This window comes from Festucalex cinctus, chromosome 1 (assembly GCF_051991245.1).
Source record: "Festucalex cinctus isolate MCC-2025b chromosome 1, RoL_Fcin_1.0, whole genome shotgun sequence".
Classification (NCBI taxonomy): Eukaryota; Metazoa; Chordata; class Actinopteri; order Syngnathiformes; family Syngnathidae; genus Festucalex; species Festucalex cinctus.
The window spans coordinates 12,633,056-12,656,853 of NC_135411.1; the positions used below are offsets into that span (position 1 = coordinate 12,633,056).

Genomic DNA, 23,798 nt, shown 5'->3' on the forward strand with positions numbered 1-23,798 from the left:
GGAAATGAGAAGAACATATAAATATATATATATATATATATATATATATATATATATATATATATATATATACATACATACACATACATACATAAATACATTTGTGTTTAATTTTTGAAATATATTTTAGTCATTTATTTATTTATTTATTTATTTAGTCATTTATTTATTTTTTTATTTTGGCAGTTTTAGTCCTGCCTGCATTTGAGAACAATAGATGGCTGAAAATGACAATAAGTCAGCATTGGTAATAAATGAAAAGAATGGAATGTGCCCTGCAAAGCTTGTTAGCGGTCAAATGTTATTTGGGGACACGCCTCCCAGACTCGCGTTGTCCTCTCCTCTTCATTCGAAAATTTCGTCACTTAGCCACCACATGTCATCAGAGTCATGGGTGGATACATCATTTGCTCTTTGTTGACTTGCACACTACTTATTATTTTTATTGCTCGATTTGTACATTCGTTGATAGAATGATGACAAGCCTGCACTTCCATTTTGTATGACGCGTGTGTCCTCATTAGGGTCACACTCTTCCATCAAGCTAACGTTATGTGTTAGCATTAAGCTAATAGACAAAAAGGCAAAGTTTAGTGGTGGATATTGTGAATGATGACACATTGAATAATCTGTTAGCAAATGTGATCCAGCCCATTCTTGTTTTTTATTTTGGATCCTATAACAAAAGGTGTTGTCTTGCAACGTGAAGTATCACATGACACCTCCGGGTTGCATTGTGCAACCCCGCAAGACCACGTAGCTTTCTCGTGATGGTGACTCATCACCTTGCAAGGGGATTGCCTGCCTGATTTCAACCCGGTGACATCACCTGCTTGTGGCGCAGCTGGAAAAGCACTATGAGAACGGCGGAGCCAAGCGCAAGAGGCGTTTGGAGCGCATGAGTGGAGACCCGTGCGATGAGCTTCTTCTAGTCAGGCTTCAACAACAATTTGGCAGGACCTTGAGAATCAGTAGTGCCAGTGGTTCATGTGACGTCATCATTGCAACATGACTACTCAACTTGGCAGGGATATTGCACAACATTTCAGGATGAGCCTAATGTATTAATGTATCTGTCTGTATTTAGCATTTTAGATTCTACTTTGGCAGGCAGGCCTTTTTGTGTCAGCCTGGTTGCACTTTCGGATGGTGTTCCACAGGGTTCAATTTTGGGGCCCCAGCTGTTTTCATTCTATTTGCTGGAGAAAGTATGGAATTTCTTTTCACTGATATGTACGTAAACGTAAAATATTACTCTTACTTGATTCTCAGGTCATTGAATCGATTGCAATTGGGAAGACGTTTTGCCTCTCCTCTAATTAGGCTTCATCAATTTATGCAACAAGAATTTATTTGAGAGTATAATCGGTGTAGCAAACAAGAATCACAAGCGTACTCAAACTTCACGACAATATGTGGTGACGCTACTCACTTATGGGTTGGCCGTTGGGCTCAAACAGCTGTTGAGATTTTTGTGGTTTAATTAGGTATATACCAGGGGTTTGCAACCTGCGGCTCTGGAGCCATTTGTGGCTCTTTAGTCCTTCTCCTATGGATCTCGGGGGGGAAGAAGTAGAAATTAAATATTTTTGGTACATATTGTGTTTTTTTTAGATAAATAATCTAGAAATGAAGTAATGATTTTGATTTTTTTTAAAGAATAATTAAATATTCAAGATGAAAAAGTTTTTTTTTCTTTTTTTAAATACAATAAAATGTCCAAAAAGTGACCATAAAATTTCCAAAAGGGAAGAGGAAAAGCAGAAAATTACCATAAAATGTCCGTGAAATTGAAAAAAAACAACAACAAAAAAACCAAAAAAAAAGTCAGAAAATGTAATTAAGAAAACACAGGAAATAAAATGTTCTAAAAGTAACCATAAAATTTCCAAAAACAAGATCCCGATAATGACCATAAAATGTCCACAAAATGTCAGAAATTGAAAAAAGGCAGAAAAAAAGTGTAATAAAAAAAAATAAATAGCTGTACCATCCAAAAAAGTAACAAGAAATGCAGAAAATTACCATTATATATATATATATATATATATATATATATATATATATATAAAAAAAAAAAAAAGCTATTGCAAGTCCTAAAAAGGAAGAAGGCAGAAAATTACCATAACATAGCCATAAAATTGTCAAAAATGTCGGAAATTTGACAGAAAAACAAAGTCTAAAAAAGTATGAAAAGCAAAGCATCAAAAATAAAAGTATATAAAAATAAAAAAATGGAAGATAAAAGGTAGAAGAAAATGAACCTTCAAGTGTTGAATGCTGCACATTTTTCTGTTATTTTGCAGCTCTAATTATCACTTGCATTATCAGTGCATTAGACTAACACTAAAGTCAAGTCATCTTTATTTATATAGCGCTTTCAAACAGCCTTAGCTGTCACAAAACAGTGTTTCCTTCATCACAGTTTTTTTGTTTTTAATTTATTTGGGCTAAAATGGCTCTTTTGACAGGAAAGGTTGCTGACCCCTGGTATACACTGATTTTCTTGTGTAAATTAGCAATGGCACCGTTTCTATTACCAATCACATTTCAAATTTGTCCTCAAGGGGCCACTGCACCGGCCTTGGATGTCAGCATTTTGACATCCTCTGATCGATTGGTCAGACAAAACTGAAAAATGGCAACGTCATAGTGACTATATCAAAACTGTATTAAGTTGTCACTAAAGGTCCCTGCTGGATCACACGGTACATGTGAAAATGTCAAAAGTAGGCCATCATGCTTCCGTGAAGGAAATCAGCTGGGAAGACTGCGAAGCGAGCGCTTACAACAAATAGAATGAACGGATGAATGAGCACGGTGGTGCTGAGCCAGGCAGAAGCCGAGCGGCGAGAGCGCGGAGGATTATTGTTCCCTTTCGCTCCGAGATGGCAGCGAGGCCAACGTGACCCCCGTGATCCGCACGTGACTCGCCCTTTACAACCGCATGCTAAAGGTCACAACGCTTATTTTGCGCAAATGAAAGGAGAAACGCTGTTTTGGCTCAGAACAAATACTTTTTTTTTTTATTGACATCAAAACATGAGTGTCCAGTCAAACTCTGCAAAAGTAAAAAACAAAAGAAGAACATAAATATCCTTAAATATATTTGAAAATAATTTAAATGGTAACACAACAATTGAACTTGGCATAGGAATTATTAAATACACACTTCACTGGATGTTTAACAGCCCTTCCCTTTTTTTTTTAAAAAAATATCAACATCAATATGAACAGTTGAGTGAAATATGAACTCAAATAGCAAAAAAAAGCTCCAGTGCTTTAAGTGCTTCGTTTGAAGAGAGACGCCGAGCTCGGCGTCCCGCCTTTCCTGAAAGGCGTCACGCGGGGCCGTGAAGCAACAACAGCGGCCGTCGCGCGTGATGTAATCTTTTCTTGCGTGCGCCACGTCCGTCCGGCTCTGACGCCAACAAAAGCAAACCAGCTGGCTCCATTTTCGTCATCCGTGACGACACCGGGCCACAACAGACAGACAACAACTCCTGAACAAGTGGAAATCCCCATCCCACTTTTTTTTTCTTTGTTTTAAATTCATCGCAACTACACAACAGGGTCTGTCTTTTTTTTTTTTGTTGGTTTGTTTGGTTTTGTTTTTATCCAACCCAAGTAGTGCTTCGGAACTTGATCTGCAGCTGATTTTACATCCACTGCGGGTGCAGATTCTCAACGTCCTTTCTTGGTTTTGTTCTCATCGTTCGGGCAGGTTGATGATGGGCACCCACTGGTCCATACATCGGCTCTCCCTGCAGAAGACGTTGACTTTGCTCAAGGCGGGGTCCTTCCACACGGAAGACTCGGGGCTCTGGAAAAGAAAGGAGGAGTTGAGTCATGTACGCGGCACCTCGACGGACAAGCGGCCTCTGTGTGCGTCAGTGTGTGCGCGCATGAGGTATTCCCTTCTACCGACATTCCTCGCAAGTCGCAGGCGGGAGGAGTCGTGTGCGTGTTTACCGAAACGCGCACGGGACTTTCAGTCACCTGATGTCGTCTTCATGCATGCTACCGGTCAAGAGTCTGCATTTCTTGTTTAACTGCATGTTATTAATATGCTGTTGTGCACATTTATACTGCACATCTGGCAAAGGTATTTGACATTCTACTTTTGTAGAAGTCGGGATGTCCCGTTACTTTTTTTGTACCCCAAGTTGAGGAGCTTGATTTTCAGCGTCGGACAATACTGAATCTGATCTGATGCAGCGGATTAAAAAGATCAATATTTCTAAATATATAGTTACTGTTTTGATCCATAATGTATCAGAAAATGGATTTTCAAAGCAAAATCAGATGTGTCCAAATGTCTTTTCATTCACTTCAAAGATGATCAGTCTGCTATTGTGAAGGATGACAGAAATCGGAGAATATTTACTGTTTACTGAGGTGGAAATTCAGAATTTCGGATTGGGATAATTTCAAGGTAAACATCCCTCAATGACAAATCACATATCACAATAGTTGTCGATTAATTTGACAAATCGATTACTTCATTAATTGCAACTCTACTAATACCGCTAATATATAGTATAGACTCTGAAATGTACATTAATAACAAAAAGTTGTTTTTTTTTAACCAAGGCCATTAGCAGTTTGGAGAACTTGGTGCAATGACTGAAAAACCCTGCGCACACAAAATAAAGCTTTCTTTTCTATCTTGCATAGTGGTTGTAATTGAGTAGAAAAAAAAGACAAGTGGACATTCTATCAGAACGTGTTCTCATAGCTTTGCTTATGTGAACGGACTCACATAGAAATGCAACATTAGCTAATAAGTAGAAAAACTAAAACTGACTTGTCACTTAATAGCATAATTACTCAAAAATTACTTTTAATTACTTACTTATTGACAAAAGGAATAAAAATAATACTCGTGTGCTTGCTAAAATTTTGTGTGAGTAGTTTGTCAGTCATCCACTTCATGGTAATCCACAAAGGCTGAATAAAGGCAACTGGACTATTGTTGTTTGTTGATTTTTTTTTTTCTTAATTGCTAATTTCTAATAGCTATTTGGCTAAACTGTGGATTTTTCTTTCTCAAGTTAGACAGGGAATTTTTCAATGGCAAGTGCATGTAATTTAAAACAGAGGATGGGGGAAATCTTGCTCCTCTGAATCTGTTGCTTTTGTCAATGCTCCCTGGTTCATGTTCATACAAGCTCTCAATCAATCAAAATTTCAAACGTATGTAGTTGACCTATTGGCGTACTTAGACAAAGTCTTCCCTTCAAAGAACAAATGTGGCCTTGAGGAAGCTCCACAACCTTTTTTTCCTACAATAAAATGGAATAATAACAATGGTACTTCCACCCAAATGCCGATTGTACTTGAAAAACAGTCATTTAGCATCCCGACAGCTTGATACCATTCTTGGTGGGGTTTGCCTCTGACTTGGGTTTTCGAGCTTATGTGCATGACCTGACGACGCCTTGCACTGCTGTGAGGCGAAACGTCTTCTAGAAAATAAATTGAATAGTCCAGTTGCAAATTGCAATCAATTTAATTCCCTGAGACGGAGATGACTGCATGAATGAGCATATTCAGACAGTAGAGATCTACTTTCAAATGTAAAGGGTAAAAAATAAATAAAAGATAAATAGACTTGAGCGCAGTGATGACATCACGATGTACTTACAGTGACAAGCACACAGTGCAGGTCCAAGGGCTCGCCCCCGCTCTGCTTTCCTCCTCCTCCTCCCGCCGCCAGAATTTGAGCCAGGCGCCGGGTGTTGTTCACTCTCAGGATGTTGATGTCATTCTCGCAGCAGAAAGCCTGGATGAGCGTAAAGTGGATCTGCAGGGCCACGTCTTTCACGTCTTCGTCATCGGCCGCCAAGATGCACAAGACCACATTGTCGGGGTCCCTGGGGAGGAAAACGTGACAATAGACGATTGTTGACAACAACAGAAAAGTCTTGTGCATACAATTTAAAAAAAAATGTAGATATGCATGAAAGGATGAATGGTGTGATGATAGGAATTTATTATCCTGTACTTACACATTGAGGGACTTTGCTGCCTCATAGACGCCCACAGTTATGCAGTCCTGTGGCAAGGCTCTGGTCAGGATTTCTTCTAAGGCTTTCGCCACTGAATCCATTCTGCAACGGCGTCCAAAAAAAGTGGACTCGTTAGCAAAAGGACACATGAAAAGTTGTAATTTACTGCCGATGCTATTGCGAGACGACTCTTAAAAAAAAAAAAATCCTCTTTTGTTGTCTTTGAACGTCTTTTGGCCAACGACTGCAAACGCAAGAGGCAGATGTTAGCACTTTTTTGAACGTGTACATGCACAGTGCCGTTTCCTCACTTTCAAGCCGTTTGCGGCGTCGTTTGAGGTAATAAAGTGCACCAGATTTTGCTGAATACTTTGATATCCATTTTTTTTCGCTCACTTCATTTACATATTCGTCGCGTCTACATACTCACACGCCGGCCGGCAAGTCTGCATGCACGCACCACACACAGCAAAAATAAAAATAAAATGATCAAGGGAAGAGTGCTGCAAAAGTGAATCCATACCTTTCTTGAGAGTAATCCCCACTTATTTCCTCAAATGTCATGTTGTACATACAATCCCAAATCCAATTTCAAGCGAATTTCTGGAGGCTTCTCTTGTCTTCTAAACACAGGCGTGTTGAGCGTCGCTTGCTTCGAGTGCAACTGAACTGAGGCGTGAAAATCTAGCAACTTCACATAAGAGCGTCCGAGGACAATGGCAGTCACGGGAGACATTTGCATATGCGGTCCTGATTGGCCCTATGCTAATTTCTAGGACGAACCTCCAGTGAGATTGCACGGAGGGCGGGCCCAACCTGACTCTTGTTGCTTCTGCAGCCGTTGGGAAAAAAAAAAAAAAAAGAAAAAAAAAGTTTGGACTCTCATGGTGGAAAGTAACAAACTGAAAATACTTCTTATTATTGTACTTAACTAGATTTTCCAGGTGTCTTTCATTTTGATACGAGATGCACTTTGCTTGAGTGGTTATTTATTTATTTATTTATTTATTTAACTTCTACTGTACAGTGGACAATTCCGAGCTTACGTCACAATTCAAAATGGCGGTCTTACTCGGTGAAATGACGTTCTCCGCTCATTGCAAAGCATTGGATTTTGCATCGTTGAAATTTGATTTTTTGAGGATTTTTTTTTTTTTTTGTGTGAAATGTGATTAATTAAATGTCGTTTGACTACTATAACAATCTGCCTACTTTGTATGCTAGTCACAGGCAAAAGAAATGCAATATGCCATTTGTTTACACCGTGTAAAGGAAGCTTTTGCATTGTGTTGCATTGTGGAAATATCAGAAATGCCTGCATGTTTGTCAATAAAAAGTATGGAACTGCCCATTAGCTTAAACTTTTGCAAGTATGTTGGAACGTGTTTAAATACGTTCCAATGTATTTGCTGGTATGCTCGAATGTACCTGCAACACATTTACAAATATGCTGAAACGTATTTGAAAATAGTTAAATAATAATTTGTAAGCATGCTTAAACACATTTGCAAGTACGTTTGAACGTATATGTCCCAAAGTATTTGCTGGTACACGCGAAGGTACTTGGAAATACCTTTAAACGTATTTGCAAATACGTTTAAGTATATTTGTAAGTACGTTTGAACATTTTTGTAGGCTAAATACTTAAAACTTAGCCACCATAATGTATCAGGGTACTATTGACTAAGACATGCACATGTTTAAAAAAATATTGCTATCTATTTTTAGTATTTGGCCTACATTTTACCAATATGTTTGAAAATTAATAAGTAAAAATTATTATTATTATTAATATAATTTTTTAAAATGTTAATATAATGTTTGTAGTGCATGAGTTCCATTATTAATATATATATATATATTTTTTATTTTAATATCATGTTTGTAGTGCATGAGTTCCGTTGGACATTTTTTTTTTTCCTATATTGCCAAATCAAAATGTTTTTTTCTTTCTTTTTTTTTCTGATAAACTGGGTGTCTACCAATGCTGTCTACATGTTCTGGTCATTTTGACATTTTAGTGCATGCATGTTGAACGCTTGAATGTGGGGGTAAAAACCGGCTGTGTGGCGCCATCTTCAGGTTAAACATTGGGATAAACACAATTTGGCTGTTTGTCCTCTCATTAGATGAGCACGGACTAGTAGCGACCTCCCAACATCCCAGTGAAACTGATGTAGTTGTCTGCCACCCACCGGATCACACTTGTACACGCCTCCTTCACTAGTTGGAGTTGGCATTGTAGCATTTGCAAACATATTTATATCGATTTTCCGGTTAGTGATTTATTAGCGCCGGGATTGGCTGGCAACCAGTTCAGGGTGTACGCGGCCTACTGCCAAAAGACAGCTGGGATAGGCTCCAGCAACCCCGCAACCCTTGTGAGGAATAAGCGGTCACGAAAATGGATAGATGGATGATTTATTAGCATAGCATTTGGTGAATTTATTTAGCTTATTGTAGTATATAAATTATTTAGATTGTAGTTTTCCCTGCTGCTGTCAATCACAACCAGATTTCGCTCAACCCTCTCCCCCCTCGCAAGCCCCAACGGTCCTCCAAGCAAAATTAGTGAGGGGTGGACCGTGGAACCAAAGTCTGGTTGGGGGGAGAGTTGCACTTGAAGCATTTAGCCAACAAGTACATTGAAACGTATAGTACTTTGCAAATTAAACATATTTGCAAGTACGTTTGAACTAGTGTTGTTCCGATACCATTTTTTGGGCACCCGATACCGATACCTAGTTTGTTTTTTGTTTTTTTTCCTCAACATGAAAAAGCTGTCCTACCATTGGTTCAGAGCATTCAAGGGCTAATAGGATATCTTAACTCGGCATGCAGTGAACACGTCAGACATCAGTGAATGTCGTGCACAAGCAAGACACAAGATGCTGCATCCAAAGTCCTATATTAGTGTCGGAAATAACTACTTGTTAGTACTTGTCGATGCCGATTCCACTGTTTTAATGCAGTATCGGGGCCTCTCCTGATACCGGTATCGGAACAACACTAGTTTGAACATATTTGCAAGCACATTCAAACATATTTAAATGTTTTAATGTATTTGCGAGTATGTTCAAAAGTATTTGCTAGTCAAACATGTTATCCACATGGGCAGTTCCACGCTTCTGAGACGTTCCCATTAAAAAAAAAATAAAATAAAAAAAAAAAAAATAGTTGACATTTTCCAATGAACTTTACATCCACTGTATAAAGTAGATGTTATGCCTGTTAATACACAGACGAGTCGCTGCAGGAGTGTCTCTTTGACCCCCTACTGCTTTTAACCCTAAAAGATTATATTGTAATACAATAATTGTACGTATTTGATGTATGATTTTGTTGTTGGTATTATACTTTATTTCAAGTGAAGTTGTTTTTTCAAGTACTATATACATAAAGTTAAGTTGAGTACATTTGAAAACAATTATCTGTTCTTTCTACTTGAACGGTGGTAAACAAATTTTTGCCCTTATCATACTTTATCATATTACCAGAGGTAAGCGGCAACATGCTACATTTATGTCGTTACATTTCCCGAAGTAAATATTTGCATACGTTGTACTTGACATACTAGTTTGAATGCAACAAATTTCTATATCTTGAGTAGCCTACTTGTACTTAATTACACTAAGCTACCATCCACTTGCTTCATGTATTTTTAGCTTCATAAAATTATGTAATAATCTCCTGGTGAGCCTGTCATGCTCCTATGTTTCCTAAGTGTAAACAAAGAATTCATTTAAGACAGCTGAATTTGCCTCAGTTCATGTGTTTTAGGAAATATAATACTTTTTAAAGTTAGCGATACAGTTGGGCAATACATGAAGTTTTATTCCATTTTTATATTTTTGTGTATTTAAAAACTCAGAAGTTACCTCCATGTTACTAAGAAAATTTCTAAAACTATATCCCCATTTATGGTCTTAAGCTGTTTGATGTTGATGGTGCAGTGCCAGAGTGGTTAGCACAAGTGTCTCACAGTTCTAAAATACTGGGTTCAAATCTGGGCTCTGGCTCTACTTGCTTGCTGTAAATGTCTCTTAGTTTAATTTGCATGTTGTATAAATTCTGGATAAGTGGCTAGCATGCTCGCCTCACAGGTTTGAGATTCTGTGTTCGAGCTCCAGCCTTCACGAGTTTTCGTGTTTGAGTATTCTCCAGGTACTTTTATTTCTTCCCCCATCCCATAAAACACACGTCAGATTCATTGAAGACTTCAAATTGTACATGTGAGTGTCATGGTTGTTTGTCAATACCTGCCCTGCGATTGGCTAGCCACATATACTTACTGCGTGTAAGATTCTTGTCGAACGTGTTTCTTGTGCCAGCTTCTGGCATTTAAAGATTCTCAAACCTGAAAAAGACACACGGTACAAGAAAAATATAGATATTTTTTAGTCACAACTGGCTAATGTAGCATTTAATTGTTGGTTTGTTCACAGTTAGCAGTGTTAGTTACTTATGTGAGAGTCCTTTTGACACCTGCGCAAAATAACAGAAAAGTAACGTTACTATCCTCCTGCCATTTTGTATTCGCGACACATGTGTCGAACGTAGCTTTTTAACCCACTCTTTCCTTCTGTCCGCCCACCTCGGAAAAAAATATAAAAATAAAAATCACCAAACGTCACAATATTAACGAATTTAAGTTTACGTATCTATTAAAAACTTTTACTCACTCAGCTGTCGTTTAGAGTTCAACACACCGGGGGAACTGACAGGAGCTGATGCTCAACCACCTTGCTGCGAATAAGGTGGTCCCTGGACAGATTCCAACTTCCAGCCAATGGCAACAGCATAGCAACGGGACGCTCGCTGAGGAAAGGAAGCTCTCTGATTGGTACGCTCTGGTCGACGCGAAAGCCAACCGGAAGCGCGCACAAGATCCAAAAGAACGGCGCGAGTCAGGCTGTCACGTGATCCAACGACCTTTGATCCTTTCATCTGTCAAAATCCAATCATCTATGTCATAACCGCTCCCCCTCCTCCAAACCCGCCCCCCCAAAAACCCCCCAACAACTTACTTGTTGTTTTTAGAAGTCAGACATTGAACCTGGCACAGTGGGGACAAATTCATATGGCCGTTTACACAAATTACTCCATCATTCATATTACTGCCGAAAGAGATTTAACGCTTTTCACTGACACAGCAAAGCTAATAGATGTCAAAAAATGCCATAATCAAAAATTACATACATTATGGGATTCTGAACATCAAGGTTGTGAATGACGGGCCGACTGTGGAAGTTTAGGGATATGTTGCTGCCCTCTTGTGATGACATTAAAATATCACCATTTGAAAGTGAAAGCGCATGCAATGTATCAGACTACCTGCAGGGACCCTTATTATTATTATTTGTTTCATATTATTTATTTATTAAAATGTCATTTCTACACAACAATCATTTGGTTGAATTATGAATTATTTAGCATACCCATTGGCTGCAATATGTCAGGAGATTTACTAAAAGAACACCTGTTTATAACAACTTCAACATCCATCCATCAATCCATCAATCCATCCATCCATCCAACCAACCCATCCATCCATCCATCCATCCAACCATCCATCCATCCATCCATGCATCCATCCATCCAACCCACCCATCCATCCATCCATCCATCCATCCATCCATCCATCCATCCATCCATCCATCCATCCATCCATCCAAGTCCATCCATCCATCCATCCATCCATCCATCCATCCATCCATCCAAGTCCATCCATCCATCAATCCATCCATCCATCCATCCAACCAACCCATCCATCCAAGTCCATCCATCCATCCATCCATCCAACCAACCCATCCAACCCATCCATCCACCCATCATTCCTCCATCCATCCATCCATCCAACCCACCCACCCATCCATCCATCCAAGTCCATCCATCCAACCCATCCAACCATCCATCCATCCATCCATCCAACCAACCCATCCATCCATCCATCCATCAACCCATCCAACCATCCATTCATCCATCCATCCAAGTCCATCCATCCATCCATCCATCCAACCAACCCATCCAACCCATCCATCCATCCATCATCCATCCATCCATCCAACCCACCCATCCATCCATCCATCCATCCAAGTCCATCCATCCAACCCATCCAACCATCCATCCATCCATCCATCCAACCAACCCATCCATCCATCCATCCATCCATCAACCCATCCATCCATCCATCCATCCATCCATCCATCCATCCATCCATCCATCCATCCATCCATCCATCCATCCATCCAACCAACCCATCCATCCATCCATCCATCCATCCAACCCATCCATCCAACCCATCCATCCAACCCATCCATCCATCCATCCATCCATCCATCCAACCAACCCATCCATCCATCCATCCATCCATCCATCCATTTTGTACAGCGCTTGATCAGGATCAAAGGTCGTTGGCGCTCAATCCCAACTGGGCAAGAGGCAGGGTAACCTCTGGACTGGCCGCCAGTCAATCACCAGGCACATATAGACAAAGAACCGCCGCATTCATACCCACTGGCAATTCCAAGCGTACGTCACAAGTCAAAATGGCGGTCAACTTGGTAAAAGGAAGCGCTCCGCTCATTGAAAAGCATTGGAGTTTGTATTGTTGCAATTTGATTTGTTTATTTTGATTTTAAAACGTAATGAAATGTCATTTGACTACTATAACAATCCGCCTGGTTTGTATGCTAGTCATAGGCAAAAGTAACACAATGGGGTATATGCCACGGAAGAGGCGGGACGTGATTTTGCACATCAGTTTGTTTCCGGTCCGGGTTGCGAACGCGTAACCGAGGGGCATAAAATCGGAACGCGCAACCGAGGGGCACAAAATCGTAAGCACAAGTATTTTTGACGCAGCCCACACGTCGCAAACCGAACCGGAAACAAACTGATGTGCAAAAACCGTTCCGCCAATTCTGTGGCATATACTCTATACTCTCTTTGTTTTTGTATCATTTTAAAAGTAATTGCACGTGGAGTATGAAAATAGTTCCTAATTAATAAAGTTTTTGACAAAAGAAGACTAAACATGGCTAATAATCTAACATGGAGCGCTTTTATACACTACTTACAACCTGACACTATTCCCACTATTCCACCTAAATGCTAACACGTGTCGTGTCTCGTGTGTTCACTGGTGAAACAATAACCAAGGTTATTACTCAAGATGTACCACAAAGTTTAGCTGAAGGAGACAAACAAGTGAACAAGTGCTAATTTTTCTACTCAGAGCATTCAAGTGGAAATGAGGCTAATTTATTTATGAAAAGGCTCGCTTTTGTCAAAACTCAGGCTTTGGCTATCATTTTATATCATTAGGACATAATATTTTTTCAGTATAGAGAGAAAGCAACCAGAGAACATTCACACATAGAACAATTTGATAAACTACTGTATATATTTACACCAACTGCTTTTTATTGAATATAGTTTGATTATTGACTATCGATCAAAGTTGGGTGTCTCAAACTCAGCTTTACAGGCATGAATTGTCAAATGGAAAAAAAAAAGAACAGTGGATATACTGCACTGAGGAGCAGAGATCGTATCACTCTTTTCCGATTGGTCCAATCCACTTGGAGGGCGTCAAGTTTATGAAAGTATCACTGATACTTAACAATCTGTTAAAACACATCATCAGAAAAAAAAGAAGAAAAAAAAAGGTACATTTACAGCTCAAGGTACATTTACGGGACATTTTAATCATGATTAATGCTGTTTGTTGTCACATGATTCAATGAAATCCTTAAATGATTGATGTTTCAATTGAGTTTTACTGATAAATATTATCTGGTCATTTCTGCTAAAATTTATTCTCTGTCATTTAGTGTCGTTTTAACACGATTCAAATTCAATTGATCACTGCAGTAGCGTGTAATAATTATTATTATTTTTTTAATAGTTCACAAATTTGTGCAGTGTTTTGATTGGGTGCACAAGACGTGGAATAATAAACCTGATGTAATTTAATTGGTTAAGGAAAAATGATAATAAAAGCACTTTAAATTGACTTTGGTACTGCGAAGCATACAGTCAATGAATAAACCACCTGGTTAAGATGGTTAGTGAGGAGTTAATAATGAATATCTTGAGTTATAAATCGCAAACTACAACCTAGGTACTCCTTAGAATTTAGTTAGACAGTCCGTTCTACGAAATGAATACCGTTAGTATATCAGCCTCACAGGTCTGAGGTTCGGGATTCGAATTTGCGGGGGTCATTTTTCAGTCAAATGAAGTCCGAGTAGCTCGTAACATATTGACAGTGGAAACTATTTTGTCATCGGACTTTTGCCACCGGATGCTGAATGCGTGAGGTCCGTTAAATCGCATTGACATTCTCAAGATCAAGGTCAAACTGCAAATGGAGCCAACAAATAGTGGCGAAGTGAATCCACTGAGAGGTGACCAAGATCCGAAGGACCCTCTGTTGATCAAGAGAGGCAAATGGGCCAACAAGAGAGAGTTCATTCTCGCAGTGGTTGGCGAAATCATCGGTCTGGGGAACGTCTGGAGATTTCCTTATCTGTGCTTCAAGAATGGAGGCGGTAAGGATGCAACATCAGCGTCACACACTGCACTTGTCACCCAGTTGTCTCCTTAGGTGTCTTCCTGGTCCCGTACGTGCTGTTCCTGGTCACCTGCGGAATCCCCATCTTCTTCATGGAAGTATCTTTGGGACAGTTAACCGGTCAAGGTGGTATCACGTGCTGGAGGAAAATTTGTCCTTTACTTGAAGGTACACGGTCGAACATTCAACACAGAGGCAGACGACAGAGAATTTTGGTTGACATTAGTATTGCTTAACTGTTTACTAGGGATGTAACGATATGGGCAATATCGTGATATTGTGATATTTAAACTGCCACAATATCGTCGTCGTCATGTTCACAATAATTAAAAGGAACACATCTGTTAACTCATTCACTCCCAGCCATTTTCACAGAAATGATCCCGTTCGCTCCCGGCTGTTTTACTGGATTTTGACTGATTTTGCAAGGCCCACAGAATATTGTGTTCAATTGCTATAAAAGCATGGAACTTACCAAAAGAAAAATTAAAGTCTCTTCTTTCATCAGGAAAAAAAGTATGTTTCTATCTGTTTCCGATTTGCAGCAATTAGCATTACAAGAGAGCTAAGTTTCATCACTTTTCGCAAATCTATTTAAAATTCCAAGTAATTTAGCTTTTTTTCTAGATGGCCCTGGTTGATCTTGTTTGCTCTGCTGCCACCTGCTGGCCGTTTGTGTAATAACTACCATTTCTGCAACTGTTCTTTGCAGTTGAGAGGCTGCATCAAAGCCTTCTGTATGCTCTAGGATAAAAATACAAAAAAATGTATAAATACGTCTTTGGGACACTTAAAACATAAAACAAAAAACGTATTTACACGTTATTGGGAGCAAATGAGTTAAAAAAGTCAGGTTGATTTCCATTTGTGCAGTTCTAGCACCCTCTAGTGGGTAGTTTATTAGTGCAATGTAATTTTCATTAGGGATGTTTTGGCCTTCTATGTTTCAAATCTATGCTAATTGGCAGATGAAGGGGAACCGAATTTGCTTGTGGAGCAATCAATGTGTGCTTGCATTAGCAAGTAAGTGCCTCAATATTGTAATTAGAGATTATAGGTGGTTTATATGCATTGCTGTTATGTACAAAAGTACAATTTTGTGCTTTTTTTTTAGTATGAGGTCTTTTTTTTGTACAATATAGTGATCTTTTTTAAATATCGCCAACACCCCCACAATATCGTGATAATATCGTATCGTGATGTTTAGATATCGTTACATCCATACTGTTTACAGGGTTAGGGTATGGCAGTCTTGTGGTCATGTTGTTCACGGTAATGTATTACGTCATCATCCTGGCATGGGGCTTCCTCTACTTCTTTTCGTCCTTCCATGATGAACTCCCCTGGGCCAGCTGTAACAACACCTGGAACACAGGTACGCCATATTCACCTGACGTCATGAATGATAACTGGTGTTGTTCTGATACCGATACTGGTATCGGCAGAGGTGCCGATACTACATTAAAACAGTGGTATCAGTATCGGTGACTACTCACAAGTAACATGCCGATACCATTAATTCCAACGCTAATATATAATTTTGGATGCAGCATCTTGTGTCTTGCTGGTGCACGACATTCACTGGTATGTGACATGTTCACTGCATGCCGATCTAAGATATCCTATTGGCCCTTGAATGCTCTGAACCAATGACAGGACAGCTTTTTCATGTTGAGGAAAAAAAAACCTTAAGTATCGGTATGGTATCGGTATCGGCCGATAATGCAAAGCTGCGTATCGGTATCGGGAGCCAAAAAACGGTATCGGAACAACGCTAATGATAACGCAACATACCTGCAGATCACATAGCACAAGAGAGTTTCTTTATTTGCCATGCCGGATGTGTGTTTCTTTTTCCCCCCGAGTGATTAACACTGTAAAAGACAAATTCGACAAAAACACTAACGTAATTTCTTCTTCTTCTTTTTTTTTTTTAAGGCGACTGTGTTGATTATCGTAACAGTCACTCCAAATCCAACATCTCCGCAAATGCAACATCTTCAGTTGAAGAATTCTGGCAGTATGTATTCTTTCACTGTCGACATGAGCCAATCAGTGAGACTGGCTAAACGTCTTCCGAAATGTCTTTTTTTTTTTTTAGGAGGAGGGTCCTGAATTTGTCTGGAGGGATTGAAGAAATGGGAAGTATTCGCTGGGATCTGGCCGGGTGTCTCGTGCTCAGCTGGATTATATGCTACTTCTGTGTCTGGAAAGGTGTCAAGTCTTCAGGAAAGGTGATATGCCAAACAATAACGACACCAAAAATAGCACACCAAAAAAAAAAGTCAAACTATTGTACTGATAGCGACCTCCTTCCAGGTCGTCTACTTCACGGCCACGTTTCCCTACGTGATGATGATTGCTTTGCTTGTCCGTGGTCTGACCTTGCCCGGGGCCATGGATGGAATTCGCTTTTACCTCTCTCCTGATCCCGCACGTCTGTCTGAGCCGCAAGTAAGTCAAATATATTCCAGACTTTCTCGGAAAGACAGCAAACGCGTGATTTCTTCCCGATCTGCACCAATGGCATGTCAAATTTATTTACATTCATGTCAGAGTTGGATCACTGTTCTGTATTGTATATACAACACAGGTGTGGATGGATGCCGCCAGCCAGATATTGTTCTCTTATGCTGTCTGCACAGGCTGTTTGGCATCTTTGGGAAGTTACAACCAATTCAATAACAACTGCTACAAGTAAGAACAACTCATTCTCGCACTTGCTTTGTTCATCCGTCTTCCACGTGTGACTTTCTTCATTCCAGAGACACGTTTGCACTGTGCGTCCTGAACAGTTCAACCAGCCTTGTCGCTGGCATTGCAATCTTCTCAGTGCTTGGCTTTATGTCCTATGAGCTGGGTGTGGACATCTCGGAAGTTGCTGAATCAGGTGTGACCAATTTCCTGTTGTCAAATTTAAACCATCAAAATAATGTGCATTGTAGAAAATTTGCTATATGCTTTGAAATGACAAAGACACCAAGCGTGACAGTAACAAGTTTGTAATGTTTTGACGACGACAACAGTCTCATTTAGAGACATAATTCAGGGTTACCTCACACACTACTAAAACACTCACAACAGAAAACCTGAAAATTATCTCTCACACATATTAAATACAAAAAACATCCATCCACCCATCCATTTTCTTGACCACTTATTCCTCACAAGGGTCGCGGGGGGTGCTGGCGCCTATCTCAGCTGGCTCTGGGCAGTAGGCGGGGGACACCCTGGACTAGTTGCCAGCCAATCGCAGGGCACACAGAGACAAACAAACATCCACACTCACACGCACACTTAGGGACAATTCGGAACGTCCAATTAACCTGCCATGCATGTCTTTGGAATGTGGGAGGAGACCGGAGTACCCGGAGAAGACCCACGCAGGCACGGGGAGAACATGCAAACTCCACCCAGGAATGGCCGAAGCCTGGACTTGAACCGGAGTCCTCAGAACTGGGAGGCGACGTGCTAACCAGTCATCCACCGTGCTGCCCTACAAAAAACATATAAAAGTAATTTGTGAACGTTTCTGTAGTATGAGCAACTGGAAAAAAACGTGACTGAGGCAATTCAGTGTTTCAGTAGTGTATGTGAATGGTATGTATTAGAGCTCACTTCAGTAGTATGTGGGTGAGTGTTTCAGTAACTTGCTTGAGAGCACTTTAGAAGTGAGTGAGTGAGTGAGTGAGTGAGTGAAAAACATTTGAGCAGTTTGTGCGAGACATTTAAGTATAATGTGTGAGAGCATTTCAGTAATGTTTGTGAGAGTGCTTAAAGTGTATGACGGGTTTCAGTCGTGTATGAGTTCTGAAGTTCTAGAAAGTGAAAAAACTGTGTAAGAGCATTTCAGTAGTGTGCGTGAGAGCGCTTCTTAAGAGTGTGAGAGTCTTTCAGTAGTGTACGGGTGTTTCTATAGTTTAAGAAAGTGACAAAATAATAGTGTGAGAGCATTTTAGGAGTGCATGTGACAGGGCTTCATAAGTGTATGAGAGTGTTTCAGTGGTGTATGAGTGGTTATGTATTTTGAGAAAGTCACAAAAATTGTGTGAGAGCATTTTCATAGTGTAAAACAATTTCAGTAGTGTGTGAGAGCGCTTCATAAGTGTGTGAGAGTCTTTCAGTGGTGTATGAGTGTTTCTGAAGTTTTAAAAAGTGACAAAATCATTGTGTGAGAGAATCTCAGGAGTGTGTGAGAGAGCCTTTCATAGGTGTATGAGAGTGTTTCCGTGGTGCATGAGCGTTTCTGTAGTATAAGAGAGTGTTTGAGTCGTGCATTTCCGTAGTAGCATTTCAGTAGTATGAGTGTTTCAGTTTTGTGTGAGCAATTTAGTAGTGTACAGCATGTGAACAAAACGTTTTATTAGTGCATGAGAGTGATTGAGTAGTATATTGGCGAGCGTTTTAGAAGTGCAAAAATTTATTTAATGCATTTCAGAAGAAAAAAATCAGTAGTGAGTGAAAGCCCATCAGTAGTTTTTGTGTAAACATTTCAATAGTTCATGAGAGAGCATTTCAGTAGTGTGTGTGTGTGTGACAGGATTTTTTTTTCATATTATGTAGTACAATTGTACACCACTGCACAATTTGTTTTACAATTGTTGCCCGTACAACGATATTGCACAAATTACATTCCAACACTGTATGTTTGTTTATTGAAATCATACTGCGACTTTTATTTTCGCCATCTTATTTATTTGCACGAGTGTGCTCTTCACACAATGACAGATGCGGTTTCTCCTCATTTGTCATTCCTTACCTCAATGACACGTATTGACCTCCGCTACGGGTCACTTGCAGGTCCGGGCCTCGCATTCATCGCATACCCTCGGGCAGTAGCCATGATGCCTTTGCCGCAACTCTGGGCTGCCTTCTTTTTCATCATGATTATCTTCCTGGGAATCGACAGTGAGGTAAAATTATTTTCAAAACATTAATTCGCCACAAAACTACGCTAGGTAGGTACAATCTAATGCTATCCAAGTGCTGTGTCAATAATTCTGCCCATCATTATGAAGATAAATAAAGAGATAATTAAATCAGTATTCAATTAATTATTGACATTGTGCTTGTTTACTAAAACCCTCTTATTGCACATTAGTCGTGATATGAAAGTACATAAACAATAATAGAGTAAATAAATAAACAAACTAATGATAGCTTCAAAACATTTACTTCTGTTTCAAAAATATTGATAAAAAAAATAATTTCCCCCCCCCACAGTTTGTGTATCTTGAAGGACTGGTCACAACGATATCAGATTTGTACCCGTCCGTGTTTTTCACTGGACACCGACGTAAAATCCTGCTGCTGGTTCTGTGTGGCATTTCCTTTTGCGTCGGTCTATGTATGGTCACTGAGGTGAGTGCGTTCAAATATTTACAGCTCATGTTTGTGTTTGCGATTTACTGGACAGATATTAGTGATTTTTTTTTTGATGCCTCAGATTTCTGGTGCCACTTTCTGATGTTGATTTTATGGCCTGCAGGGAGGACTGTATGTGTTTCAGCTTTTTGACTATTATGCCTGCAGTGGCATCCCCCTGATCACGTTTGCCCTTCTGGAGTCACTTTGCATAGGATGGATATATGGTGAGCTTTAAGGACACACACACAAAGAAAAAAAAAACCATCACGATACTGTATGTGATCCATAACATAACCTGATAACTTTCTATCTGTCTCCAAGGTGCTGATAATTATTACAATAGAATCAAGGATATGATTGGCTATCGGCCTTCATTTTATATGAAATATTGTTGGAAGTACGTTACTCCTTTTTTATCTACTGTAAGTAAACTCCATTCTTTCAGTCCTCTGACCCTGCAATAACAATTGCAGAAATGTTTGTAATATTTTCACGACTACTATTTTGGATCTTAACTCATTTGCTCCCAATAACGTGTAAATAAGTTTTTTTTTTTACGTTTTAAGTGTCCCAAAGACGTATTTATACATGTTTTTTTTTTTTTGTTTGTTTGTTTTTATGCTAGAGCATACAGAAGGCTTTGATGCAGCCTCTCAACTGCAAAGAACGGCTGCAGAAATGGTAGTTATTACACAAACGGCCAGCTGGTGGCAGCAGAGCAAAGGAGATCAACCAGGGCCATCGAGAAAAAAAGCTCAATTACTTACAATTTTAAATAGATTTGTGAAAACTGATTAAACTTAGCTCTCTTCTAATCCTAATTGCTGCAAAACGGAAACAGATAGAAACATACTCTTTTTTTTTCTTTTTTTTTTCCTGATAAAAGAAGAAACTTTAATCTTTCTTTTGATAGGTCCCATGCTTTTATAGCAATAGAACACAATATTCTGTGGGCCTTGCAAAATCAGTCAAAATCCAGTAAAACAGCCGGGAGTGAACGGGATTGCGAAATGTGAAAATGGCTGGGAGTGAATGAGTTAACTGTCAACCACTTCTGCTTTCACCGTGAGAGGTGCTTTATAAATAAAATCTACTTGCAGGGAACTCAACTCACTTCAAATCAAGGAACAGTTTGGCAGATAGAACAATCATTTAAAAAAAAACAACAACTTTAAGAGTCCATGTTGTGTATTTAAAACCACCACTCTGCTGGCTCAATGCTAACAAATAATGAGAAATACCATAGAGAGGCTAACGAATAGCATTGGTGTTGCTGTGTTACAAACCTTCATTAAAGCAACACTGAGGAACTTTCAACTTACGTTTATTATAGCCGCCCCATACGGACAAAAGTGGTAATGGTATGCCTGAAGGAAGACCGCATTTCCTTTGAGGACACCCGCATTGTATCGTTTTTGAGCTCACGGCAGCGAGTGAAATCTGGGCCAATGTTGATCCTTGATTGTCCTTTTATCCCGATAGCTTCCCTTTTGCTGTTTCCTCAGACAAAACTTTTCAGTTGTTTTGCAGCTTCTGCCAGGAAAGCAGTAATCGTGCATCAACATTCAAATTGACTTCTGTCTTTGTAACAAATGGGGAAAAGGGGAAGTGACGTATGCCATAAAGCAGTCAGCACAATTGTAGTTTTCCGTGTTCCTACCGTCCTCCTCAAAGTTGCTTCGTGCCAGTAACAATGATACAGAGCCCCTCAAGCCGTGGCAAAGGTACCATTCAACTAGTTTGAAGTCCATGTTTCATCAGAAGAGTTATGAAAATATTTGATTAAGGTTGAAAAGTTCCTTAGTGCTACTTTAATCAGTGTATATTTGAACAGTGGAGAAACACATGTAGGCAGAATTTGTAAGCATCGTCACAGGCCTTATAGTCTTTATCGTCTGTGAAAAAAAGACATTTATTACTGCAGTTTACTGAGCAGCTGGAATCGTTTACATGTACATGTATATCAATATACTGTATATGTATTATACTGCCCCCAGGTGGCCAACATGTGAAGGAGCAGCACAATGTCAATGGAGTTGAAGCCTTTTAATTTCTTGTCAATACATTTAAAATATGAAAGTTTTTTTTTTTATGAGGCAAAATAGTATGAAGAAACACATTACTGTATAAATTTTTGTTTTTTTTTTCTATCACAAGCCACCAGATTATACCACATTGTTAAGTACCTCTCTGATATGTCAAAAGTGGGCATTATTATCGAAGCAGAATTTTGGATACAGCTCTTTGTTATGCCCATCATAACTGCATCTTTTCTTGTGTCTTACATCCATAGGGTGTATTACTTTCCTTTCTTGTCCAATTGACGCCTTTGAAATACAATAACACCTACCAGTACCCCTGGTGGGGACATGCTCTGGGACTATTACTTGCATTGTCTTCAGTTATCATGGTTCCTCTGTGGATTCTCTACAGTGTGGCTAAAACGCCGGGATCAATCCCTCAGGTGTCATACGCATCACAGGGCTCATTGTTGGTCTTATCTCCATTTTTAAAAAAAATATTAATGGCAATAATGGCGCCTCTCCCCCCGTTTACAGAGAATAATAGCGTTGACGACGCCAACAGACAGGTCACTCTGTGTGTCAGTGGAGTCTGAAAAATTTCACTGGATCAAGTCAGAAGTACGTCTCGAAAAGGAGTAAAGACCGGCAGACGTGGACAAACAAGACACATGTAACATAATGGGTGTATTTAAGGATAATGTAACGTGGATCAAATGATAAATATACTGTGTCTTATGTACCGTAGATAAGCAAATATTATTTTTGGCCAGGAATACTCCCCCCAACAAACTCTAAAATGTACCAACTTTGGATTAAACGTTTAAATCAGTCTGCATTTAATTAAACAATTTATGTGTTTACTGTGAATTATTAATTATTGTATTGTTAGGTTAAATATGCTTTATTGAACAATAGAGAATGCTAAAAAATACAAATAAATTCATTTTTTCCTGAATAACTTTAACTATACACTCATTGTTATCATAAGTAACAGTAAGTATATGAAATGTGTCACAGCATAGTAGCATTAATCCTTTAACAGTTTTCTATGTTTTCCGCCAGAGGGCGCTAGATGCCCGTGTGTTTGCGATATGGTCATTGTGTGTGTTTGTGCGTGTGCTTGCGTCATAGCAGGATTCCTTTCAATAAATAATAGAAGGTTGAGATGAACAACTGAATGATGAAATTAATGTTATAATATAACTATAGTCATACTTTCGTTTTATCCATTCTGTAAAAGAACAAAACAAAAAAAAAACACATGTAACAAGACTTTTTTTTTTTTTTTTTTTCGTTTTTCTTTTTTTTCTCATTGTTAGTAAAAGCATGGTACATTTTGCACAGTTTCAACATTGACACTGTGGCTTAAATATAACCTCCTGAAGGAAACTGTGCGGCATTGCACAAAGAATAACAATTGCACCAAAATAAATGTTTGAGAAAAAAATATATTTCCAAAAGTTAAATTCAAAAATGCATTGTAGTTAAAAGTTAAATACAACTGAACTGTACTTAAAACATGCACTCTTCGAAAGGTGGGAAAAAAATAATAATAAAGTTTAATCCATGGTATTACAGAGTTTAGAAATTAACATTATGCTTAAATATAATGGAAAAAAAATAACTGCATTGCACATAAAATTTCAATTGAATTAAAATTGCCGAAAATATTTTCTTAAAAACTGCGATTGGCTGGCAATCATTTCCGGGTGTCAACCGCCTACTGCCCAAAGCCAGCTGAGATAGGCTCCAGCACCCCCTGCAACCCTTATGAGGAATTAGCGGTCAAGAAAATGGATGGATGGCTGGATGGATGTA

At 39.2% G+C, this 23,798-nt stretch overlaps 2 protein-coding genes across 4 annotated transcripts; one reads left to right on the top strand and one right to left on the bottom strand.

The window, feature by feature from the left end:
• Positions 1-2,997: 2,997 nt before the first annotated feature.
• Positions 2,998-10,819, bottom strand: gadd45aa (growth arrest and DNA-damage-inducible, alpha, a). Of its 3 annotated transcripts, XM_077517400.1 has the most exons (6): positions 10,694-10,735; positions 10,474-10,605; positions 10,304-10,368; positions 6,012-6,113; positions 5,648-5,876; positions 2,998-3,823 (listed from the first exon to the last, which is right to left on the bottom strand). In XM_077517400.1, exons 4-6 carry the CDS (start codon positions 6,110-6,112, stop codon positions 3,710-3,712), a joined length of 444 nt encoding a protein of 147 aa, XP_077373526.1. In that variant the 5' UTR covers position 6,113; positions 10,304-10,368; positions 10,474-10,605; positions 10,694-10,735; the 3' UTR covers positions 2,998-3,709. The 3 variants fall into 3 exon arrangements, with proteins under 3 accessions (XP_077373526.1, XP_077373516.1, XP_077373506.1); XM_077517390.1 differs by lacking the exon at positions 10,474-10,605 and having other exon boundaries at positions 10,694-10,819; XM_077517380.1 differs by lacking the exons at positions 10,304-10,368; positions 10,474-10,605; positions 10,694-10,735 and adding an exon at positions 6,535-6,801.
• A 3,311-nt stretch (positions 10,820-14,130) lies between these two features.
• Positions 14,131-22,619, top strand: LOC144006547 (sodium- and chloride-dependent GABA transporter 3-like). The gene is made up of 14 exons (XM_077505442.1): positions 14,131-14,566; positions 14,623-14,757; positions 15,824-15,964; positions 16,528-16,609; positions 16,691-16,823; positions 16,909-17,043; positions 17,183-17,286; positions 17,355-17,479; positions 19,390-19,502; positions 19,813-19,950; positions 20,078-20,180; positions 20,278-20,378; positions 22,250-22,420; positions 22,515-22,619. The coding sequence occupies exons 1-14, from the start codon at positions 14,383-14,385 to the stop codon at positions 22,617-22,619; spliced, it is 1,770 nt and encodes a 589-aa protein (XP_077361568.1). The 5' UTR covers positions 14,131-14,382.
• Positions 22,620-23,798: the final 1,179 nt, after the last annotated feature.

Bases quoted from the DNA above. Each gene is read 5' to 3' on its own strand.
- gadd45aa (XM_077517380.1), bottom strand. From the start codon at position 6,584: ATGTACAACATGACATTTGAGGAAATAAGTGGGGATTACTCTCAAGAA. The intron at 6,114-6,534 runs GTATGGATTCAC...ACGCCGTTGCAG, and splicing joins GGGGATTACTCTCAAGAAAG to AATGGATTCAGTGGCGAAAG. The intron at 3,824-5,647 runs GTAAGTACATCG...TTTCTTTTCCAG, and splicing joins TGCACTGTGTGCTTGTCACT to AGCCCCGAGTCTTCCGTGTG.
- LOC144006547 (XM_077505442.1), top strand. From the start codon at position 14,383: ATGGAGCCAACAAATAGTGGCGAAGTGAATCCACTGAGAGGTGACCAA. The intron at 16,610-16,690 runs GTATGTATTCTT...TTTTTTTTTTAG, and splicing joins TCAGTTGAAGAATTCTGGCA to GAGGAGGGTCCTGAATTTGT. The intron at 22,421-22,514 runs GTGTCATACGCA...CCCCGTTTACAG, and splicing joins CGCCGGGATCAATCCCTCAG to AGAATAATAGCGTTGACGAC.